The sequence below is a fragment of the Salvelinus fontinalis genome, chromosome 4, assembly GCF_029448725.1.
Source record: "Salvelinus fontinalis isolate EN_2023a chromosome 4, ASM2944872v1, whole genome shotgun sequence".
Lineage (NCBI taxonomy): Eukaryota > Metazoa > Chordata > Actinopteri > Salmoniformes > Salmonidae > Salvelinus > Salvelinus fontinalis.
The window spans coordinates 73,561,424-73,584,635 of NC_074668.1; the positions used below are offsets into that span (position 1 = coordinate 73,561,424).

General features: G+C 44.2%; 1 protein-coding gene across 3 annotated transcripts in view; it reads right to left on the reverse strand.

Annotated features, from left to right (window-relative positions):
• Nucleotides 1-23,212, reverse strand: part of LOC129854358 (spondin-1-like) — a 142,926-nt gene that overhangs the window by 1,284 nt on the left and 118,430 nt on the right. Inside the window, exons 7-15 of one of the 3 annotated variants that reach the window (XM_055921307.1) lie at nt 18,228-18,292; nt 10,584-10,806; nt 8,547-8,687; nt 7,444-7,600; nt 6,591-6,773; nt 3,112-3,282; nt 2,485-2,652; nt 2,088-2,252; nt 763-1,056 (exon numbers count right to left, since the gene is read on the reverse strand). In XM_055921307.1, coding sequence (XP_055777282.1) covers nt 763-1,056; nt 2,088-2,252; nt 2,485-2,652; nt 3,112-3,282; nt 6,591-6,773; nt 7,444-7,600; nt 8,547-8,687; nt 10,584-10,806; nt 18,228-18,292 — 1,567 coding nt within the window. The remainder of the gene's footprint in view (nt 1-762; nt 1,057-2,087; nt 2,253-2,484; nt 2,653-3,111; nt 3,283-6,590; nt 6,774-7,443; nt 7,601-8,546; nt 8,688-10,583; nt 10,807-18,227; nt 18,293-23,212) is intronic. The other 2 variants (XM_055921310.1, XM_055921309.1) reach the window with 2 other exon arrangements.

The following is a 23,212-nucleotide window of genomic DNA, read 5'->3' on the forward strand; positions in this document are numbered from 1 at the left end:
AGCAATGATCATATTGAAGATAATGACTATCAAAACTGACTGTGATTTAGTTTTCTATGAGTACATTTACATGCACACTAATAATGCAATATTAAACTGATCATGGCAGTAGGTAGATTTTATAATAGTCATCTAAACACATTACTCTGCTTATCTTAATCGGGGGTAGGTCAAAAGAAGTACGCATACGCCGATTAAAACATCTGGTTTTCTGAGCAATTGTTTTTTTTTAAATTATTAGTACCTTAATCGGCGTACCAGCGGGGTATTTGATCTGTGAATGTGATAGCACCAGCCGAGAGAGCCTCCCTCTTTAGAGCGAGTAAAGTGTGTTCGGAACAACTGAATGTACGTGTCTTATAAGTAGTTTTCACAAACAAACCTTATATGTCCCAACTCAGAATTAAATATGCTTCCCACAAATAACATGTTCACTGTGGTAAATATTTTATTTTGATTGGAGATTTTCTACATTTATCAGAGTGCCATCAGGTAGCCTGATTTCAGATGTGTCCATGTAAACAGAATTAATAGGGACATTCTTCATGCAAAGCATGTAAACGTTTTAATCAAACTATTAAATTAATCTGACTATCCACAATAATCACATTATTATGTGCATGTATCCACACCCTATGATTTAGGTTGCTATGATTTGTGATGACAGTGATGAAGATTACATCGTTGATGATTATGCAAATGATAATGACTAGAACACTGCTGCTGACAATGGTTAAGGTGGTGATAATGAGTCCCACCAACCTGGGTGTTCAGCAGGTGACGTGGTCTCCTCCCCCTGTCGACCCCCCTGTTTGCTCCTCCTCTTCTCCCTCGCCTCCTTGCGTCGTTTCTTCTCGTCGCTGTTGACCTGGCCCTGGCCACCGCCGCGGTTACACTTCCTGATCTTACACTTCTTCCTCTGTACAGTCTCGGGACACGAGTCCCCTCCGAACTGAGGCTCCAGCTTTACCATGCGTGTCCTGATCATGTGACCTTTACCACAGGATTTGTTACACTCAGACCACTCCGTCCACTCTGACACCATACAGTCTGTCGCTGTAGAGAGAGGGAGAGAGAGGGATAGAGAGAGAGAGAGAGAGAGAGAGAGAGAGAGAGAGAGAGAGAGAGAGAGATGGAGAGGAGTGAGAGAGAGCGATGGCGAGGAGAGAGAGAGGGGGGGATAGAAAGCGAGAGACAGGGACAAAAGAGAGGGGGGATGAAAGATAATGAAGAGGGGGACAGGGTGGAGTAAGAAAGGTGAAGAGTTAATATGGGAAGAAAGCTTGAAGATACACGTCATGACTTTGCATTAGTGTTCCTTGTTCTAAACATAACACAATATGAATCCTCTGGAAACAAATTCTCTGACTTATGTCCAGAACGAGAACATTCTTACGAACTGCAAGGATGATTAGGGCTGGCCAGAATAATACAGCCAGCTTTATCCCCTCACTAAGACTGAAGGAAGACCAGTTAACAAGCTTTTTCAACCCAATACAATGACATGTCTGCCAAAGTTAAAGCTGGTTATTTCTGCCTTTTAATCCCATTCTTCACAATACAGCCCTTAAATTAGCTCCCTCGTTTTTTAGGGAACAGAAGAAAGGAGAGGAGAAAGAGAGTATTTTCCTATGGTAATGTGTCTGCCAGTCTCGTACCTGACTAGAATATATATATGACCTATTAAGTCAGGCTTAAATGTGAGAGCACATGGGCACTTCTGGGTTCCAATGTTCCCTCTCATATAAACCTGCTAATACCCTACCAGGGTATTCTCATGATAACACTCTCTGGGAGAGTTTGGGCTGGAGATGAGACTATGGGCTCCCTTAACGCAGATGTCAAACAGATGTGTACACACTAACAAGCCAAGTGTGTTAAAAGTGTGTTTGTGGCGTGTGTGTGCATGTGGATATGATAGAGAGTGTATTATAAGCAGACGGATGCTCAGTTGCACAATGAAGATACTAATCAGCATCATTATGAATTACACATGTGCAGTACTGTTTCAGTTGGTGTGTCCACACATGAAGAAAGTAAATTCACTCCAATGTGTGTGTGTGTGCGTGTGTGTGAATGTTCCTTACGACACTCTGGCAGCATGCACTTCTCCACCTGCTCCAGGTCCTCTGTACACTCTCCCAGCTCCACAGGAGACTTGAGCACGCGCTGCCTCGTCCGCATGCCCTTCCCACACGTCACACTGCAGTCACTCCAGTCAGACCACGGAGACAGCATACAGGGGATGGTGTCTGTGCACACAGGACACACACAAAATCAGTGTTAGCTGTGTGTGTGTGTGTGTGTGTGTGTGTGTGTGTGTGTGTGTGTGTGTGTGTGTGTGTGTGTGTGTGTGTGTGTGTGTGTGTGTGTGTGTGTGTGTGTGTGTGGGAGTGTGTGTGTGGGAGTGTGTGTGTGGGAGTGTGTGTGTGGGAGTGTGTGTGCGGGAGTGTTTGTGCGGGAGTGTGTGTGTGTGTTACTCACGACACTCTGGCATCATGCACTTCTCCACCTCCAGCACCTCAGCCCCACAGATGGAGCCGTCTGGTGGAGGCATCTTCACCATGCGTTCCCTCCTCTTCATGCCCAGCCCACAGGTGGCACTGCAGGAGTCCCACTCACCCCACTCTGTCACCAGACAACTGTTGGGGGCTGAAGAGATGGGGGATCAGATGGGAAAAGGTGGAGAGGGGGAAGGGAGGAGGAGGAGGGAATGAGAAAGGGAGAGGGAAGAGGAGGGGGGTGGGGGAGAGGAAGAGAGGGGGAGTGGGTGTGTTCAATGGGAGACAGAACTTAATCCACATATGCATTACTTTGTCCTGTAATCACGCATAATTATACATCATCCTAATAGTTTGAACAGTACATTTGAATAATTTAGCAGATGCTCTTCCACTGAGAATTGATGCACACAATGAGCCTCATTTATCTACAGCCTATAAATAAATAGCTTTGTTTGTATGAAAAGTGCATACACAGATTAATCAAAAGTTTCCTATACCTTGGGAAAATGTTTTTTTACCTGATTAAAAAATAAACTTTGGTAAATGCAGCAATGTTTGTGATAAATGACTTTGTGAACCATTGATTTCAGGGGTTAAAGCTACTCACTGCATTCCTCGTTCACAATACACTTCTCGTTCTCCTCAGTAGGCAAGGTACACACAGAGCCATCGTCAGGGAACTGCTTGACGTAGCGTTCCCGGGACCGCAGGCCCATCCCACATGACATGCTGCACGGAGACCAGGTGATCCACTCTGACATTGTGCAGGTGGACCCTTCTGAGAAGTCAGGGGCAAAGTGCAGAAGGTCACAGTCAGTTATGGCATTTGAGTTGCATTCAGGATTTTAATGTCCTTACAGTGTTAGTAACTACATCACACTTTATATAATCAACCAGTCTACATCATAGGACCTCCTGTTAGTCTCATTTATCATAATAAGACAAAAGGAGACTATGAGCATCTATGTCAGCTAATGGCCATTATAAGAGCTTGTACCAGTATGCCTGTACCCACAGTGTTACCCAAGACTCTGTACCAGTACGCCTGTACCCAAAGTGTTACCCAAGAGTTTGTACCAGTACGCCTGTACCCACAGTGTTACCCAAGAGCTTGTACCAGTACGCCTGTACCCAAAGTGTTACCCAAGAGTTTGTACCAGTACGCCTGTACCCACAGTGTTACCCAAGAGCTTGTACCAGTACGCCTGTACCCACAGTGTTACCTAAGAGCTTGTACCAGTACGCCTGTACCCACAGTGTTACCCAAGAGTTTGTACCAGTACGCCTGTACCCACAGTGTTACCCAAGAGCTTGTACCAGTACGCCTGTACCCACAGTGTTACCCAAGAGTTTGTACCAGTACGCCTGTACCCACAGTGTTACCCAAGAGCTTGTACCAGTACGCCTGTACCCACAGTGTTACCCAAGAGTTTGTACCAGTACGCCTGTACCCACAGTGTTACCCAAGAGTTTGTACCAGTACGCCTGTACCCACAGTGTTACCCAAGAGCTTGTACCAGTACGCCTGTACCCACAGTGTTACCCAAGAGCTTGTACCAGTACGCCTGTACCCACAGTGTTACCCAAGAGTTTGTACCAGTACGCCTGTACCCGCAGTGTTACCCAAGAGCTTGTACCAGTACGCCTGTACCCACAGTGTTACCTAAGAGCTTGTACCAGTACGCCTGTACCCACAGTGTTACCCAAGAGTTTGTACCAGTACGCCTGTACCCACAGTGTTACCCAAGAGCTTGTACCAGTACGCCTGTACCCACAGTGTTACCCAAGAGTTTGTACCAGTACGCCTGTACCCACAGTGTTACCCAAGAGTTTGTACCAGTACGCCTGTACCCACAGTGTTACCCAAGAGCTTGTACCAGTACGCCTGTACCCACAGTGTTACCCAAGAGTTTGTACCAGTACGCCTGTACCCACAGTGTTACCCAAGAGCTTGTACCAGTACGCCTGTACCCACAGTGTTACCCAAGAGTTTGTACCAGTACGCCTGTACCCACAGTGTTACCCAAGAGTTTGTACCAGTACGCCTGTACCCACAGTGTTACCCAAGAGCTTGTACCAGTACGCCTGTACCCACAGTGTTACCCAAGAGCTTGTACCAGTACGCCTGTACCCACAGTGTTACCCAAGAGTTTGTACCAGTACGCCTGTACCCGCAGTGTTACCCAAGAGCTTGTACCAGTACGCCTGTACCCACAGTGTTACCTAAGAGCTTGTACCAGTACGCCTGTACCCACAGTGTTACCCAAGAGTTTGTACCAGTACGCCTGTACCCACAGTGTTACCCAAGAGCTTGTACCAGTACGCCTGTACCCACAGTGTTACCCAAGAGTTTGTACCAGTACGCCTGTACCCACAGTGTTACCCAAGAGTTTGTACTAGTACGCCTGTACCCACAGTGTTACCCAAGAGCTTGTACCAGTACGTCTGTACCCACAGTGTTACCCAAGAGCTTTGAAAATGCATGAGCTGTGAACACATTTATGAAACAGACATGTTTCTCCTCATTAATAACTACCCCCTGCTGTTGTTTCATTATGTTCAGGTGGGAGGGGAGGGAGGATAAGAGTCGTTCTGGGTGAGACTCACATGGATTTATATCTAAACCCTCTCCAGACTGAAAGACTCATTAAGCTCTGCTCTATAAAGAAGCTCATCATTAATAAGATGAGCAAATCATTAATGAATCATTAATAATAAGCAAATCATGAATAAGAGCCCAGAGTAAGAGCCCATGTGTGTGTGTGTGTGTGTGTGTGTGTGTGTGTGTGTGTGTGTGTGTGTGTGTGTGTGTGTGTGTGTGTGTGTGTGTGTGTGTGTGTGTGTGTGTGTGCACAAACACAGACTGATTCATACACACACACACACACACACACACACACACACACACACACACACACACACACACACACACACACACACACACACACCAGCTAAACCTCTGTTATATTTAATCAATTATGAATCTTGAATCAATAGAGTTCGTTAACAGACCATTACATGAGAAGGGAGCCAGATCTCCATGGTAATACGTGGGATGTTGTTTAAGGAGAATGTATGAAGAGGACAAGAGATTATTACATCAATCAACATAAACACATAGTAATAATGAACCAATAGGTGGAACTGAAGATAGACCACTTCCAGAGATTCAAGGTCGACTCTTGATATTGTTTGTCCATGAGAAGATGCCTTCTCGCTGAATTTAAATTAATTGTGGGTCTGATATTTTTCATTATGTCAGATTGGGCATACTTCCACTTGCGCACACACACACACACACACACACACACACACACACACACACACACACACACACACACACACACACACACACACACACACACACACACACACACACACACACACACACACACACACACACACCTATTTTATTATTCATTAGTCTTTCACTGCAAGCAGCAAAGACGTGACGCCGCTGTGTGTATTCTCATAACTTGTTATGTGTCTTTTAATAAAGCCTTAGTATCCACTGTGGCCTCCCGGCAGCTTTAGCCCATTACACATTTTATAGGCCTGTCTCAGAAACACAGTGTCCCTCTCACCTCTATGCCTCTACAACTTTATTGGCTGAGCTACAAACGAGCCAGGGGCTTTATCGATGACCCAACACTAGTAAAGACCTGCAGTAAACCAGATTTTATCTTTCCCTGTTTTCTTTGCAATAACCTATGAAATGCTAAGAAAGATGACGTCCACACTAATAAAGCTCCTAGAGGGACTTGGTGGTCGGATGTTGAAGTTTGTTTTTAGATGGGTGTTTATACACCAAGACAGCAACAAGAAATACACATTTCCAGATTGTATCCTAGATTGTATTGTAGTATATATGTTCATGTCAATATATATTTGTGTAACGGAGGTGGTTCGGTGAACCACGTTCACGTGTTGAGTAACATTGCCTGAGACGAAGACTTGCATTAGCTCCCTGAGCTAATATATCGGCTTTAGCTCAGGAGGCTAACACAGTCTTGTAAATCTCAGGTTAACCTTTGTTCGAAACCCCACCATGTCTCATGAGCTGCCTAGTACATCCAACATACTGACCCTCGTCGCTGCATCCTGGCCCCATGCAGGGCTCAAAGTCCTGGGTGTGAGGACAGGGTACACTGAGGTCCAGCTGGGCCTTCAGCATCCTCTGTCTCATCCTCTTGCCCTTGTCACAGGTGGCTGAGCTGCAGGCTGACCACGGAGACCAGTTGGAGTAGATACACGTCTCTGGAGTGTCGTCTGAAGGGAGGGAAAGTGGGAACGAGAGAGACAGCAAGAGAGAGAGAGGGAGGGAGGGGGGAGAAAAGGTGACAGAGGAGGGGAGGGTTTAGAGGAAGAGAGAGAGGTGGAGAGAGAGAGAGAGAGAGACATTCATCAAATGAAGGCATAAACACAAACGTTCAAAGTCATAACTAGTTATGTGTTTCCTCAGGTGTGTTGAGTGCCTAAGCCCCTCCTCACTAAGTGATGTGCTATTGAAACATTCATCTGACTCAAATCAAATCAAACATGTATGTCCCTGGGACATGTTAAGGAGCGACAATTCACTTGGAAGAATCTCAACCGCAGCCTTATTGATTTATTGAAAATGCCACTACTGATCAAATCTGCTTACGATTCCATCTGTGCAGCTTTCCCATGAGAGAGAGAGAGAGAGAGAGAGAGAGAGAGAGAGAGAGAGAGAGAGAGAGAGAGAGAGAGAGAGAGAGGGAGAGAGAGAGGGAGAGAGGGAGAGAGGGAGAGAGGGAGAGAGAGAGAGAGAGAGAGAGAGAGAGAGAGAGAGAGAGAGAGGGAGAGACATGCCTTTCTCCTCTCTCTTGCTTATCGCTCCTCTGTTACAACCTTTGTTGGCAGAGTTGGGGAGATACCGGGACACAGAGGGGAGAGAGAGATAAAGAGAGACACAGACCTTCCTCTTTCTCCTCCTGGGCGATATCAGCCACAATGTCGTCCACGTTATCAGGCACGATGTTGCACTGCTCTCCCTGCGGACAGAGAAACACAGGCCTGCGTTGTGGAATACATACCACTCTGTTGTGATAAGATCCTCCGTTTGCCTCTGGCGGCTATCAGACAGAGAAGGGGGTAAACAGGGAGGTCAGCTGATGCATCCTCTCACCTTTGCTGGAGCTCACAGATACACACACGTTGTCGCTATCTAGCTAGCGTATTTAGTTATCGGTCTTTCTGGCGAACGGGGAGGTGATATGGGGACATGCTGATAATGACATTCAGCTGTCATAACAACAGAGGTCCACTTAGGGCAAGTGACAAACGATCAGAGTGATAGGGTGTGTGTGTGGGGCTGGGGGCGTTGCTGTGTGTGTGCAATTGTGCGTGCACGTGTGTGCTTGTACCTACATGCATCAGTGTGTGAGGATCAATAGATTGACAAAGGCTATAATAGAGTAGATGGAGAGATTCCAGGTGAGTCTGCCAGGCTGGATGCTGTGTATATGCTATAGTCCACTGACATTTATATCACTGTTCAACACCTGTTCTCTTCAAACTGCACCTATACAACTAACATCTATATCTACAGCTGTATTGACCCACAACGTCTTCAGTTAGACACTGGAACAATGCAGAGGGAGTTAAAATAAAGTTACTTTCTTCTGACTGAAAAATATGTATCTTCCTCTCAGTGTCTGAAGCTTTAAAGTTGACATTTCTAGTTCGATACACCAATATGTTCCATAGTTCCGTTTGTTTACCTTCTCATTTCGAATCGTATACCGAAACAGCGTTATGAACACAGGCACATAATCAAATGTTTGTAACCGCTTCGAGATCTTAGAGCCAACCTCAAACATGCCTTGATGCGCATGAAATCAGGTTGTGTTGGTGACAGCTGGAGGGAAAGAACAAGAGGAGTGAGTAGAGCGTGAGACAGATGAGGATGGAAATAGGAATTGAAGTGAGCAAAGAAAGAGGATCGAGGCAACAAAAGTGGGAGAGATTTAGCAGCCAAAGGAACGGAAAGAATGGAGAGAGATGAATGGATGGACAGACCTTTCGGGCGATGCGCTCCACTACTACCCTGGCCACGGGGGTGATGGCGCCCCCCTCAGGGTCGTAGAAGGGGCTCTGAGGGTGGTCCAGGCTAGTCAGGGGGCGGATCTTCTCCTGAGGGACTGTGGGCTTGTTGGGAGACTGGAGGTCAGAACAGACAACACAAATGAAGAGTCAACATAGATACATGACTGGGCTTTTCATGTCAATATGTGTTCCATTGTAGTATTGAGGAACAGTGTCATGATATCAGTGATAAAATATGTATTTGCAGATAACCTTGAAAGGTTGCAATAGGTCTCTTCATGTGCACTATGGAGGTATACAACACATCTATAATATAGTCTCGTCCCAGCACAAATAACATACGACCTCCTAAGACTGGCAAACCTAGATTATACAAGTCACAAAGCCACATCCACTAAAACAACATGAATCCATAGATCTTGGTCAGGGACACTGTGAGTTATGGGGTTATGTGGTGAAACTGTTGTCATTAGTCTGCAGCAAACATCTGCTAGCAGGGGGCTAACACAACAAACACAGACACAGGGCTTCTGAAGGCACAACACTGGAAAACAAGCCATCCACTAGTCTGAACATAAAGGGTTGACATGTAACTTCGTAAAGTGCTGTTGTGTTATGGTGATCAAAATCTTTCACACCTTTGAACTTCTGATATGTTATCTGTCAGGCATAACCCTCCATTACAATGTACAGAATGTGGTTGCTACATCACTACATACATCCTACTGTTTCACACCAGTGTAGAGCAGAGTCACACAGTGAGAGAGAACACCACAGGAGGTTACCAGGAGCTGTTTTAACAACTCCAAACGTCAGCTTCAGGCTTCCTGAAACAACAGAGACCACTAAAATATATAGACACCGTTCAATAACAAAACACTCTACAACCTCATTTCATAACTCTTGACCGGTTCTTGCACAACTTGTTCTTTCTTCCACCAAAATACACTGTAAATATGTCTGAGGCTCCAGACATTTGATATGAGTAAGATCATTGGTGGGGCGAGCCAAATCAAACAGGGGAGTAAGAGTTCAACAGGTTCGTCTGTGAACTCCCAGGGATCAGCCAAAGCTCTGTCTGTGAGCTCACACAGCACCGCACAGTCACAGACTCTCCTCAACCAGTCTGCCCATGCGGAAAAATAATACATTGACATATATAGAGAGTGTATAAAACATTAGGAACACCTGCTCTTCCATGACAGACTTACCAGGTAAATCTAAGTGAAAGCTATAATACCTTATTGATGTCACTTGTTAAATCCGCTTCAATCAGTGTAGATGAAGGGGAGGAACAGGTTAAAGGAGGATTTTTGAGCCTTGAGACAATTGAGACATGGATTGTGTGTGTGTGTGCCATTCAGAAGGAGAATGGGCAAGACTAAATATTTAAGTGCCTTTGAACGGGGTATGGTAGTAGGTGCCAGGCGCTTGTAGAGTCCATGCCCCGATGAATTGATGCGGTTCTGAGGGCAAAAGTGGGTGCAACTCAATATTAGAAAGGTGTTCCTAACGTTTTATACACTCAGTGTATTGCAATATTATTTTTGACAATATCTTAATATTATTTTTGTGCTATTCGGCTGTACATGCTCCAAAATCCCAGTATTTCTCCGTCATAGCTTGTTCTCCATCTTCTTTTTAAATACTGAACTAATTTGTTTTCAGCACTTTTATTTCCATGACTGATCAAAAGTTGTTTTCTCATGGCTCTCTCTTGTCCCTCTGCAGCAGACGTATGTTTGGAACATCGCATTGCAGTTTCGAAAAGTAATACATATAGATTCATGAGAATAGCAATAGATATCATATCGGCACCTAAGTATCATGATAATATGGTATCGTGAGGTCCCTGGCAACTCCCAGCCCTAGAAGAAGTGTGATTTTATACAGTAGGTGGTGTGAGTGATGTCTGGGACTTGCGCTCCAGGGTTATGGTTAGAATCACTGTGGTAGAGATAGTGTGAATATTAGAGCGTGTAGTTGTGACATTTTGAGGAGGTCATTGACCTCATAGGTGACCCCATTGTCGGTGCCTGCATCCCAGGGGATCATATCCTGGACAACCCTCTGGGCCCAACCACACTCCTTGGTGCAGAGGTCCTCTGCAGACAGCCCCACGTTCCAGTCAGGGCTGGGCCCCAGCATGGTGAGGAAGGACATCAGGTGACGGGTACGGTCCACTGAGAACTCAGCCGACGGGGCAGCACGACTGGAGGACAGAGAGAAGGGACTATTTTGAAGAAAGTCACAATTGCAATAATTGTGATATGTGATGTTTTACCTACCTTTAGTTGATCAATGCACAGATTGCAAGTCACTCTGGATAAAGGTGCCTGTTAAATGACTAAATATGAAAAGTAGAAGAGAGAAGACAGTATAGAGCGAGAGAAAGCGAGAGGAAGAGAGAGAACAGAAATACTGACTGAAGTCCCTAAAAAGCATGAAAAAGAGAAAGAGGGATAGCAAGGAATGGGAAATGAAGAACGAGGAAAGGATGAGAGCAGGGGTACTTAAGTCGACAGAGATGTAGAGAAGTTTCTTTGCTGCCTCAGGCATGCCCTACGCATCCAGCTCACCCCCTACAACAGTTCAACACAGAGCTGCCAGCCAGAGGTAAAGAGTAATATCCACCACTAAATACTTTACTGGTGGCAGAGAGCCATGTATATGTATATGTATGTATATGTATGTATGTATGTATGTATGTGTGTGTGTGTGTGTGTGTGTGTGTGTGTGTGTGTGTGTGTGTGTGTGTGTGTGTGTGTGTGTGTGTGTGTGTGTGTGTGTGTGTGTGTGTGTGTGTGTGTGTGTGTGTGTGTGTGTGTGTGTGTGTGCAACAGATAATATTGTGATGAGCGATCACACACACACCCAAAGAAAAGTGTTTCACATGGCAGCACAAATGTCTGTTCAGAAATACTTTTTCCTAGTACCAAACCACAGCATTTCTAATGAACGTTTATCAGGGGTTGATAGATACCTCCCAACCTCCTACACCCTATCCCTCCTGCCACCCTGTCAATTACAAGTCGGCTTTGTGTTGGGTCCAATGTGGCTGTCAGAGATAAACCTAAGGCCTCCGAGACTGGCTGAGCTGAGCAAAGGGACGCGGTGACACGCGGTGAGGGGGAAGAGGGGACGGCTGGCAGCCTGCTGTGTGTTCCCAGAGGATTAGAGCTCTTACACATCCTTAGAGGTGATTATTACTGTGTATGGGAGGACAAGTCAGGACTGGATAGGACAGGGCTGGACAGAACTGGACAGGTCAGGGCTGAGGTGTGTGTGGTGATAGAAAATCTGATGGATTTACCGGCAGATGAAGAACAGAAGAGTGACAGGAGAATAGCAGGATAATTGTTTCAGGTGATAATTGAGCTTCCGTACAGTCTTAGAAGGTGCTATATAGAACCATACAATATATCATAACGCCTTTCATTGAAGGCCTAGTTATACCCTAACACAGTGGTGTCAGAAAACTCCTGGTTTACAGGCCACATCAGGCTTGCAAGTCACATTATGTTGGCTTGCAAAGTGATGTGCAATTTAGTTAGAATATCCAACAAATGGAATTTTTTATCACCAGCAATCTGCATTGAGAATGACTGCCATGGTAGGGAAGATTGAAAACTGATACTACCTCAATGATCTAAACTGGAACAACCATCTCTGTAATGGGTGCAATAAGTCAAATTATTAAAAAATTGGTTTAGTTTACAAAAATGAATGTTATTTATCTTTGTGTAGCATAACATGTATCAACCAATCAATGTCCATGCAGAAAAACATTAAAACAAACAATTCTGAAAACCACCATGCAATAGAGCATGCTGGGAAATATGATATACTCTATGGTTCTATATAGAACCCTTCTTGGCTTCCAAAGAATCAAAAAAACCTTCCTTCCAAAAACCTTTTTTTTAGGATGTTAAAGGTTCTAGGTAGAACCCTTTGGCTTACAAATAACCCCTTTCTTCCTAAAAGTGTTCTTCAGATCAAAACAGTTCTTGGTAGAACCCTATCCCTCTGCAAAGAACCATTTTGGAACACTTTTTTTGAGGAGTGTAGAGAGTGAGACATTGATGCAGCGACTCTAGCTATAATAATATAATCAAGGATTCACAGAATACACTTTCAACTGTTTATCCTTTAATCTGTTCAAGTATAAATACAGTGAACATAACTGGCCATCACCTATTGGGACATTTGGATAGATATCATGTAATGGGTATACAGTATATCTGATTAGACTTTCTCTCTACTTCCCTTTTTTCCCCGAATCTGACACTGTCCCTCCCTCCCTCCGTCCCACCACCCACATCCCCAGGAAACACGCTGTCTCTGAGTGACAAAGACAAACCCTTTAGCTCATTAACGGCTGTGTTTTCATTGACAACCCCTTATTTGTCTGTCTGTCTGTCTGTCTGTCTGTCTGGTTATTTTTTTTTGTGTTTTTTTTTAAGAAGTCCTGGTTACATTTAACGCTGTATTTGTCCTTTTCATTTGTTAGTGTTTGTAGTGTCCGTCCGTCCGTCCATCCATCTGTCAGCACAGTGCTAATCAGCTGGAAGCCTCAGAGCTGGGCTTGTCCTGCTGTCTTTAGAAAGGGTCTGATGAGACGTATAGGGTGCTTTAAAATGACGAGGGACTCACTACTGGACATCATGGAGGTAACTGTAGCTGTCACAGGCACAGCCGTTCCTGTTCTGAGAGAGATATAGGTGTATGAGTGGGAGGGGGTCAGATAGAGCAGAACAAAGAGAGGAAGATGGAGAGAAAGAGAGGGGTGTAGGCTGTCTTCTGTGGGGACCGTCTGAGTACATAAGACTCTGAAGAGTGTGTGCGCATGCTGCCTTCATGTCCGAACGTGTGTTTGAGAGAGGGAGGGCTCTGTACTGTGACAGTGACAGAGAACACCGCCCAGCGACGAAGATTCCCACAGCAGATTGCTCTGTCTGTGTCACTAGCACATTGTGTGACACATTGTTGTTGTGTGTGTGTCAAATCAAATGTTATTTGTCACATACACAGTTGGCAGCAGGTATAAAAGGTGCAGTGAAATACTTGCGTGCTCGCCCCTCAACATGGCATTACAATATCAAACAATATTAATCAGAGGTCAATGAAAACTAACAAGTCATTAGAGGAATGTAGTATGCATACTAATAAGACTGATATCTACACAATATGATATACAGTATTCATGTGCTATGTCAAGTGTGACTATGTTACAAATATAAAGTGGATAGTGTCTTGGTCGCACAGTTGAATAATATATTTTGAACAGCTGTGTTAACTGTGTGTGTGTGTGCGCATGTGAGTGTGCATGTGTGTGTGTTTGTGTGTAACGGTTTATGTCTGGAGAGTCAATGCAGATGAGGTGCAGATATTCTCTGAGGTGAAAATAGTCTCTAAGGTGCAGGTGTGTGAGTGTCTGTGCCTGTGTGTGTGTCTCTTCACAGTCCTCGCTGTTACATATGGTGTATTTTTATCTGTTTTTTAAATCTTATTCTGCTGCTTGCATCAGTTACCTAATGTGGAATAGAGTTTCATGTAGTCATGGCTTTATGTAGTACTGAGCGCCTCCCATAGTCTGTTCTGGACATGGGGATTGTGAAGAGCCCTCTGGTGGCATGTCTTGTGAGGTATGCATGTGTGTCAGCTGTGTGCTAGTAGTTTAAACAGACAGCTCGGTACATTCAGCTTGTCAACACTTCTTACAAATACAAGTAGTGATGAAGTCAATCCCTCCTCCACTTTGAGCCATAAGAGATTTACATACATATTATTAATGTTAGCTCTCCATGTACATTTAAGAGCCAGCCGTACTGCCCTATTCTGAGCCAATTGTAATTTTCCAAGATCCCTCTTTGTGGCAACTGACCATACGAGTGTGTGTGTGCATGTGCGTGTGTGCTTGGATGCGTGCATGCGTGTCGACAGGTGGCAGGTATATGCGTGAGATAGAGATATTCCCAGAGAAACATTGAAGCGGATTATGTCAGGTTATCTAGAAGTGCAGGTAGACCAGTGGGACTGAGAGGGAAACCAGATGAAACCAGACATCCTCTCAAACGTGGTTTACCTACCAAGGACAGACAGACACAGACTTTAAACTCAAAGTGGAAAGCAGCTGCATCGACCCTGAGTCTCCAGTTCACTGTGTAAAATGTTTCAATCCAGCCGGGGAGGGCAAAAGCAAACATGTCATTTAAAAGGACATTGTGAAAACGACGGGCAGTGAGAATGATGTGTTTACACGTCAATAAGACACGGCCTGAGGGAAGGAGGAGGAACGTGAACACAACACAAAGGAAATTGATTCCTTCCAAGTCCAGCCCGGCTAATCCCCTGGCGTTTATGCAAATGAGGCAGGGGGTAATTTCCTCAATACGCCGCAGTGTTTTTAATTAGGCGAGCTCCCCTCAACGATAGGTCCAGCAAGCCTCGTAAATCCGTCTCCGTGATGACCATAATGCTGACCTTGGTGTGGCGGCTTGGAGCGGTTGGTTGGTTGGAGACGGCTCTGGTGGAATTCGATTCCTCCTTCTCTTACTTTCTCTCCCTCCCTCTCTCTCTCTGACCACATCTCCTTCTCTGTTGCTCTCTCTCTGTGTCCATCTTTCCCTATTTTGGCTATTTTCTCTTTATCTCTCCCTCTCTCTGTCTTCCTCTCCCTTTAACATGTTATGAGTCTCAGGAGACAGACTGCTGTAGCTCTGCTGTGTGTAATAATAGCTGTCATATCTGCACCCCTCCGCTCACCCACCTCCCTCGCTCCCTCTCCACCCTCCTCTGATTCTCTCTCCCTTTCCTTTGCTCCAGCAACCACATTTCTCTCAAGATGACCACTTTAGTTCGAAATCAGTACAAGTGATTACTGTGGATCAAAGGCACCAGAAAGGAAGATGGATAGAGAGACCGACAGATAAAGGAAAACGTGGTTACATAAACACAGTGTATTCATTAATGTTCTAGTCCCATGATGATAGTTCTTCCAAACCCCTCCTAACCCAACACTGATCCCAGATATCCCTGAACCTGAAGCTCCATCTCTAATGATCTGCTTTGAATCCTTCAGACATAATAAAGAGCTGGTTTTCTAACCACTGATAATGAATCAACGTCTATTTCTCTCTCTCTCTTGCTCTCTTTCTCTCTGTTTATTTTTTCTCCCTCTTTCTCTTCTTGAAAGGCAGGGTAGGATGGTTTGTTAATTGGCAGGCAGCTGTGTAGTATAGATCAGCCTGATGTCTTGATACACAGGAGCCTGCAGGAGGCCATTAACCTTGATGGAGAAAAACCCCTCCAGGAGATCTATCAATCATCATCAAAGCACAAACCCTCTTAACCCACACACATGTACACACAAGTGCAGTAGCATAAGCCCCCTTCACTAATTCACACACACACACACACACACACACACACACACACACACACACACACACACACACACACACACACACACACACACACACACACACACACACACACACACACACACACACACACACACACACACACACTTTATGAATCACATGTACAAACACGTACAAACATTTATAAACACGTTCAAAAACATGTACGAACATGTACAAAGAAAAATCACATAAATCCCAACAGACTCATTTTAAAGAATAAAAAGTAACATCCTTCAATTACAGGAGCAATTAACCATTTATGCACCCTACTTTCAAGGAAGAAAACCTCATGTACAAACAGAATGTGTACATTTCCACATCACACTACAATCACACCTCCACCTCCCCCTCTCCTCTTCCCCTCCTCTCATCCTCCCTTTCCTACCACACATCCCCTAAACCAGTTGATTTGATTTCCTCTGCATTTACACAGCCACTTTATGATACAATTAATTTGCTGGCATATAAACAAGACAGCGAGCTAATTACCCTCTGTGTATTTGATTGGCTCTGTCCCTTGCTGTGGCTGCCTTTGGAAGCTCTCTTTGGAGTCTCACACTCAGATCCTCTGTGAGAGTGTTTCTTACATTGAGGATGCTTTTCTCTCTGCGCTACCTGGGCTAACTAGCTCCTTGTTTCTCTCCTAAATAAGAGATGAAATGAAGGTTTATGCATGCAGGAGTAAAGGAAGCCTAGGCACACTGATCAGCTTGGTGCAGGTGGAGATGAGCTAGCAGATTCAGGCCATGTGCTTTTAAGTGGCTCCACGGCACCTCATTTGTGTGCTTGGGAGGCAAGGCATGATTCAAAGTGAGTAGATGAGCGATGAAGAAGACCTTGCAGTGTGGTATAACTCATGCATTTGTGAAAAGAGAGAAAACATGGAAGGAGTGAGAAGAAGAAGGGTGGCATATAGAAAGGAGAGAGAAGAAGAAGGGTGAGGGTGGCATATAGAAAGGAGAGAGAAGAAGGGTGAGGGTGGCATATAGAAAGGAGGGAGAAGAAGGGTGAGGGTGGCATATAGAAAGGAGGGAGAAGAAGAAGGGTGAGGGTGGCATATAGAAAGGAGAGAGAAGAAGGGTGAGGGTGGCATATAGAAAGGAGGGAGAAGAAGAAGGGTGAGGGTGGCATATAGAAAGGAGAGAGAAGAAGGGTGAGGGTGGCATATAGAAAGGAGAGAGAAGAAGAAGGTGAGGGTGGCATATAGAAAGGAGAGAGAAGAAAATGGGTGAGGGTGGCATATAGAAAGGAGAGAGAAGAAGAAGGGTGAGGGTGGCATATAGAAAGGAGAGAGAAGAAAAAGGGTGAGGGTGGCATATAGAAATGAGAGAGAAGAAAAAGGGTGAGGGTGGCATATAGAAAGGAGAGAGAAGAAAAAGGGTGAGGGTGGCATATAGAAAGGAGAGAGAAGAAAAAGGGTGAGGGTGACATATAGAAAGGAGAGAGAAGAAGAAAGGTGGCATATAGAAAGGAGAGAGAAGAAGAAAGGTGGCATATAGAAAGGAGAGAAATGAAGAAGGGTGAGGGTGTAATATAGAAAGAAGAGAGAAGAAGAAAGGTGACATATAGAAAGGAGAGAGAAGAAGAAAGGTGGCATATAGAAAGGAGAGAAATGAAGAAGGGTGAAGGTGGCATATAGAAAGGAGAAAGAAGAAGAAGGGTGAGGGTGGCATATAGAAAGGAGAGAGAAGAAAAGGGGTGAGGGTGGCATATAGAAAGAAGAGAGAAGAAGAAAGGTGGCATATAGAAAGGAGAGAGAAGAAGAAAGGTGGCATATAGAAAGGAGAGAAATGAAGAATGGTGGCATATAGAAAGGAGAGAGAAGAAGAATGGTGGCATATAGAAAGGAGAGAGAAGAAGAAGGTGAGGGTGGCATATAGAAAGGATGGAGAAGAAGAATGGTGGCATATAGAAAGGAGAGAGATGAAGAAGGGTGAGGGTGTAATATAGAAAGGAGGGAGAAGAAGAATGGTGGCATATAGAAAGGAGAGAGAAGAATAAGGGTGAGGGTGGCATATAGAAAGGAGGGAGAAGAAGAATGGTGGCATATAGAAAGGAGAGAGAAGAATAAGGGTGAGGGTGGCATATAGAAAGGAGAGAGAGGAAGGAAAAAGGACATAGCTGCAGAATGGGTCAATCCCTCAGGAGAAAGTGTGAGTGAGTTAGTCAGAGAGAAAGAGTGAGAGAAACAGAGAGAGGTGATAGAGGAGGTTACTGTTGGACTACTCACACATTCAAGGGTTGCCAGGCAGGCCACTGCGCCTTCATTTTGATGACTGTCAGGACGTCATCACCCTGAGAGAGAGAGAGAGAGATATTTGCTCAACAAATTCACTTGTCATCTGACAGATAGAGGCTCAGCCATATTCAGAACATTACACTTCCAGATGAGGGGAGAGAACGGATGAAGGTCAGTTTATTTCCACCTCTTCCAATTTTCTCTCTGAGACAAAGGAGTGATGAATACAGCGTGTGTCACTTCAGATGGAGCGCCGGCATCACCACTTCATAAAACCTGCATAAATATTTAATCAGTAGCTCTGGACACCGCAGGGCTCTCAGAGCCCTCCCAGATCAGATAAAACACTCAAAGCACAGAGCAGGATTTAACCCCAGACTGAACTCAGACCTGAGAGAGACACAGCTCCCTCGACATCCAGTCACAACAAAGAAGAAACCTTGAGAGTTTTGAGAAAACGTTTAATCAACATCAGTTTTGCCTTTCTACTAGATTGGTTTGTGAAATAATAGTTCTCCTGTCCATCACATAGAAATGTGGTGTGGACATGAAACTATTATATCAAATCGGTTTAATGTTCAACAGTAAACATATCTCTGGGATAACAGCATTATACATATTAAACGCTCTGGCCCATTCCATGTGGAAACCATATTTCTTAAGAACAAAGCACAATAGGATCACTGCGACTGCAAAAGACACAATTAAAAGTGTTTGAGCACCACAATGGCTCATTTGCGCCCAGACTTTTTCATTACGGCTGCGATTTATGACATCACATTGTGGCGGTAATGGCTCTTTGGCTGTGAATAGGTGGCTAGCAGCTGACTAGAACATTCTGTTTGTATTGTTATAGCTGAGAGAGACTGTGTGATGTACAGTAGACTGAAGAGTACATTCTGCCATATGTGAAATGAACCAAACCCTGGTTCTGGGCTTTTTTGATGCCTTTACAAAATGGTACAGATAAAGCACATTAGAAAACATGGATATATTGGTTCATATGTAAAACAGCAATTATAAGGCTATCATTTGGCCGAGACTGTAAATGGTGACATAGATGGAAACAATTTGTCCCGATGAACAATGAACATCGAACACAAGTCCTCAGAAGAAAAGAAAACTGCAGCTCAGCACCTCCTGTGGCTTCTATAAAGATCAAAGTTAAGTATCCAATGCCAGATCATCGCTTTACAAGCCACCAATTAATGTTTCCAATAGAGGATTCTGTTCCAGTACCATTCAGTCACATTCCTGTATGTTGGGTAATCATTTTTTTATTATTTCCTGTAAGATCGTTACCCATAGTAAAAGGCTGTGAGCCCCACCCAGTCATACAGAGCTGACGTCCTTTCTTGGTCCTCGAGAACTGCATCGCAGGCAGGCTTTTGTTCCAGCCCAGCTCTAACACACTTGATTTAACTAACTGGTCTTCATCGAAGACCACAATGTATAGATTATTTGAATCAGCTGTGTTAGTGCTGGGTGGGGAAAAACCCTGCACACACTGACAGCAGTTTAAAACCCCTGTTCTGACCTCTAGATCTGCTCTGCCAGTACACGTAAGCAGTCATAAGGCTTATTCACACTGCAAATGACCTCTGAACCTTTTTCCACACCTCTCTTCACACATTTACTTGTAATACCAATGGGATCACAGCTAGCTTGTGGTAACACCGTCTCACTTCAGTAGTCAGCAAAAGCCACACACCCTTTGAGACCTTGCCTGATTTCCCCAGCAGCTCTTGAGGATAACCTGTTCCCCTCCGGCTAAGTGATGAGCACTCTGTAATCAGCCAGGAAGCCTGACTGGAACCTAATCGGGGGGTTTGTGTAGCACCTCTGAACTCCACTGCTTCTGTCTACTGAATGCGGTGGGAAAGGCAGTGCAGGATCCAGCTAGCTCTGGTTGAGAGAGCAAAGACCATATGGTCGTTTCCAAATGCCATGAGGGAACGGGCTACTATCACTGAATACATAAACTACATGCACTGGACACAGAATACACAGAATATGTAACAGAATGTGGGCATACTTATCAACTAGATGTACATCTTACAGTATGGCAGAACGTGTATCACAAATTGTACTGTATGTATTGGGTGATTCATCACAAAACAGGACCATGATTTTGGGGATTTTGACTAAATGTTGTCCATAGAAGGGTCCTTTGGAGGAAGGATTGCTGACATACATTTGTCGTTTGTATCTTAAAGCATAACTGAGAAAAAAATTATTGAAGTTGGGACATTTGTGACATTTTGGCCTTACCCATAATGCACCATAATGTTTCATCTGTAAGTTCTAAAATAAAAGATTTGTGTCATATGAAGCTTTACCGCTTGCTCTGTAATGATTAGTAGTTTAATTGCAATAACAATTTCCTTACATTGATATATGAATATTGAAAAGTATAAACATGAATAAAGGAGGCCTAGGTAAGGCCAACAATTCACACATATACAAATAATATATATTTTTTAATTATGCTTTAAGATACAAATGTCAAATATATGTCAACAATCCTTCCCCCAAAGGACCTTTCTATGGATACAATTTAATGAGAATGAAAAAGATCATGGTCCTGTTTTGTTCTAGTTTCATTAGGAATCCCCCTATTGTGGACCACCTCAGTGTCAAACAACAGGTTAGTCTGTACCAGAAAGCACAAAACAAACTGATAAACTAAGGCTGCTCATTTGAGCATATACCCCGTCAAGACTCCTCTTCAGTTCCTGCTGTGTCTATTGTTGTGAGTCTATGCCTCTCCGACACATCAGAAAAAATAAGATTTGATTCATCTTTGTTTCAGACAAGTGCTTTGTTGCCAAAGAAACATAATGGCCCAGTGTTGTTCAGAATAGCTCTGTCGGCTTGATGATTGTGTTTTAGATTTGGACTTGAAAGGAAACATCAGGGAAATAGATGAATTAAACTCTCCACTCATGGGGAAGAGAGAGAGAGAGAGAGAGAGGAGAGAGAGAGAGAGAGAGGAGAGAGAGGAGAGAGAGAGAGAGAGAGAGAGAGAGAGAGAGAGAGAGAGAGAGAGAGAGAGAGAGAGAGAGAGAGAGAGAGAGAGAGAGAGAGAGAGAGAGGAGAGAGAGAGAGAGAGAGAGAGAGAGAGAGAGAGAGAGAGAGAGAGAGAGAGAGAGAGAGAGAGAGAGAGAGAGAGAGAGAGAGAGAGAGAGAGAGAGAGAGAGAGAGAGAGAGAGAGAGAGAGAGAGAGAGAGAGAGAGAGAGAGAGAGAGAGAGAGAGAGAGAGAGAGAGAGAGAGAGAGAAGTCCCTAAAAAGCAGATGAAAGAGAAAAAGAGAGAGGGAGAATGAGCCAGCCACTGTAGTGGGATGTGTGCTGATGAGGAATACATCTGAGCACTAAGAGGTCTGTGTGAACCATCGCTATGTCTAATGACACCATTGCTCTACTCCAGACCAATACTCGACTCCAGCCCCCATAGAGCTTCATTATAGCATTACTCCTAAGGCAGAGAGGGTGGTTCCAACATGATCTGTTCTCTCCTCTCACTGACCCAGAAGGAACACACTGACAGATCTCTGGATGTGGATGGCAGTGTATGTGTGGTGTGTGTGTGGTCTGCTTCAAAAGGCACTTCAGGGAACAAAGAGATAGAAGGGGGACAGATTTTTGAAGCGCACTCAATCCACTTCAGAACATCCTGCCCTGATCGCTGCATTCTATGTCGTGTCAGCCAGCCCCAGTCCCCAGTCACTTTAAAATCCATTTAATTTAATTGAACCAACCACAGGTAGTGCTCTGGCTTGAATCGATAAGGTAGCCTATTCCTCCGCCACTTTCAGGACGCCGTCAAAAGAGTACGCCGCAACAGGCTTCTCAACACAAAGCAGCAAGGAAGAAAATAATGTGCTTTTAGAGCAAATTACTTTTTTTTCTCCTTTTTTAGTTTTTACCAAAAGGAAATGCCTTCAAAATGTGTTTGAATGCTATAAGCAATTTAGCCGCCCCATCACTTGGGATCATGGTCCCTTTTTTCGGGGAAATTATTTTCAAACTTAACTTGAAAAGCCTAAATGGAGATTCTTTCACTCGTATCTCTCCTCCCTCTCTTTCATTCTCCCTCTCCCTCCCTCCCTCTCTTTCATTCTCTCTCTCCCCTCTTCTGCGCTCTCTTTTTCTCTCCCACTCTCTCTCTCAATTCATCTCTGTGATGATACTCTCAAATCTCATACAATAGATAATGAACATAATCCTAGAGTAGCACCTGGGAATGTCTCTGATTGGAAACCACTGTGCTAATGATTGTAACATCCACGCAGCATGTTGTGAATGCTAACACAACATCAGCTAGCCAACTGCAGGGAGGATATGTATTGAGGATGATCAACAGATAATAGTGTAATGATGTTATTGTTATAATGACTGGTACAATAGTCAATAAACGTATGAGTTCATACTGAGTGAGTGGATTACTGAAAATCTAGAATAGTACCGGAGACTGTCGATTGTGGCAGTGCTCTTTTCTAATACATGTAAATAGACTATCTGGGAAAGCTTCATTGGCATTGTAAAATAAAGTGTTTTTGTCTCCAGCTTAGATTTGTCTCTGTTCCTCTCATTGTCAGACTGAGAGGGAACAGCCTGACAAACCAAATTAAATGTATTTATAAAGCCCTTCTTACATCAGCTGATATCTCAAAGTGCTGTACAGAAACCCAGCCCAAAATCCCAAACAGCAAGCAATGCAGGTGTAGAAGCACGGTGGCTAGGAAAAACTCCCTAGAAAGGCAGAACCTAGGAAGAAACCTAGAGAGGAACCAGGCTATGAGGGGTTGCCAGTCCTCTTCTAGCTGTGCCGGGTGGAGATTATAACAGAACATGGCCAAGATGTTCAAATGTTCATAGATGACCAACAGGGTCAAATAATAATAATAAATCACAGTGGTTGTCGAGGGTGCAAATAATCTCATTTAATTTCAGCACAAAATAACAAGATGATCT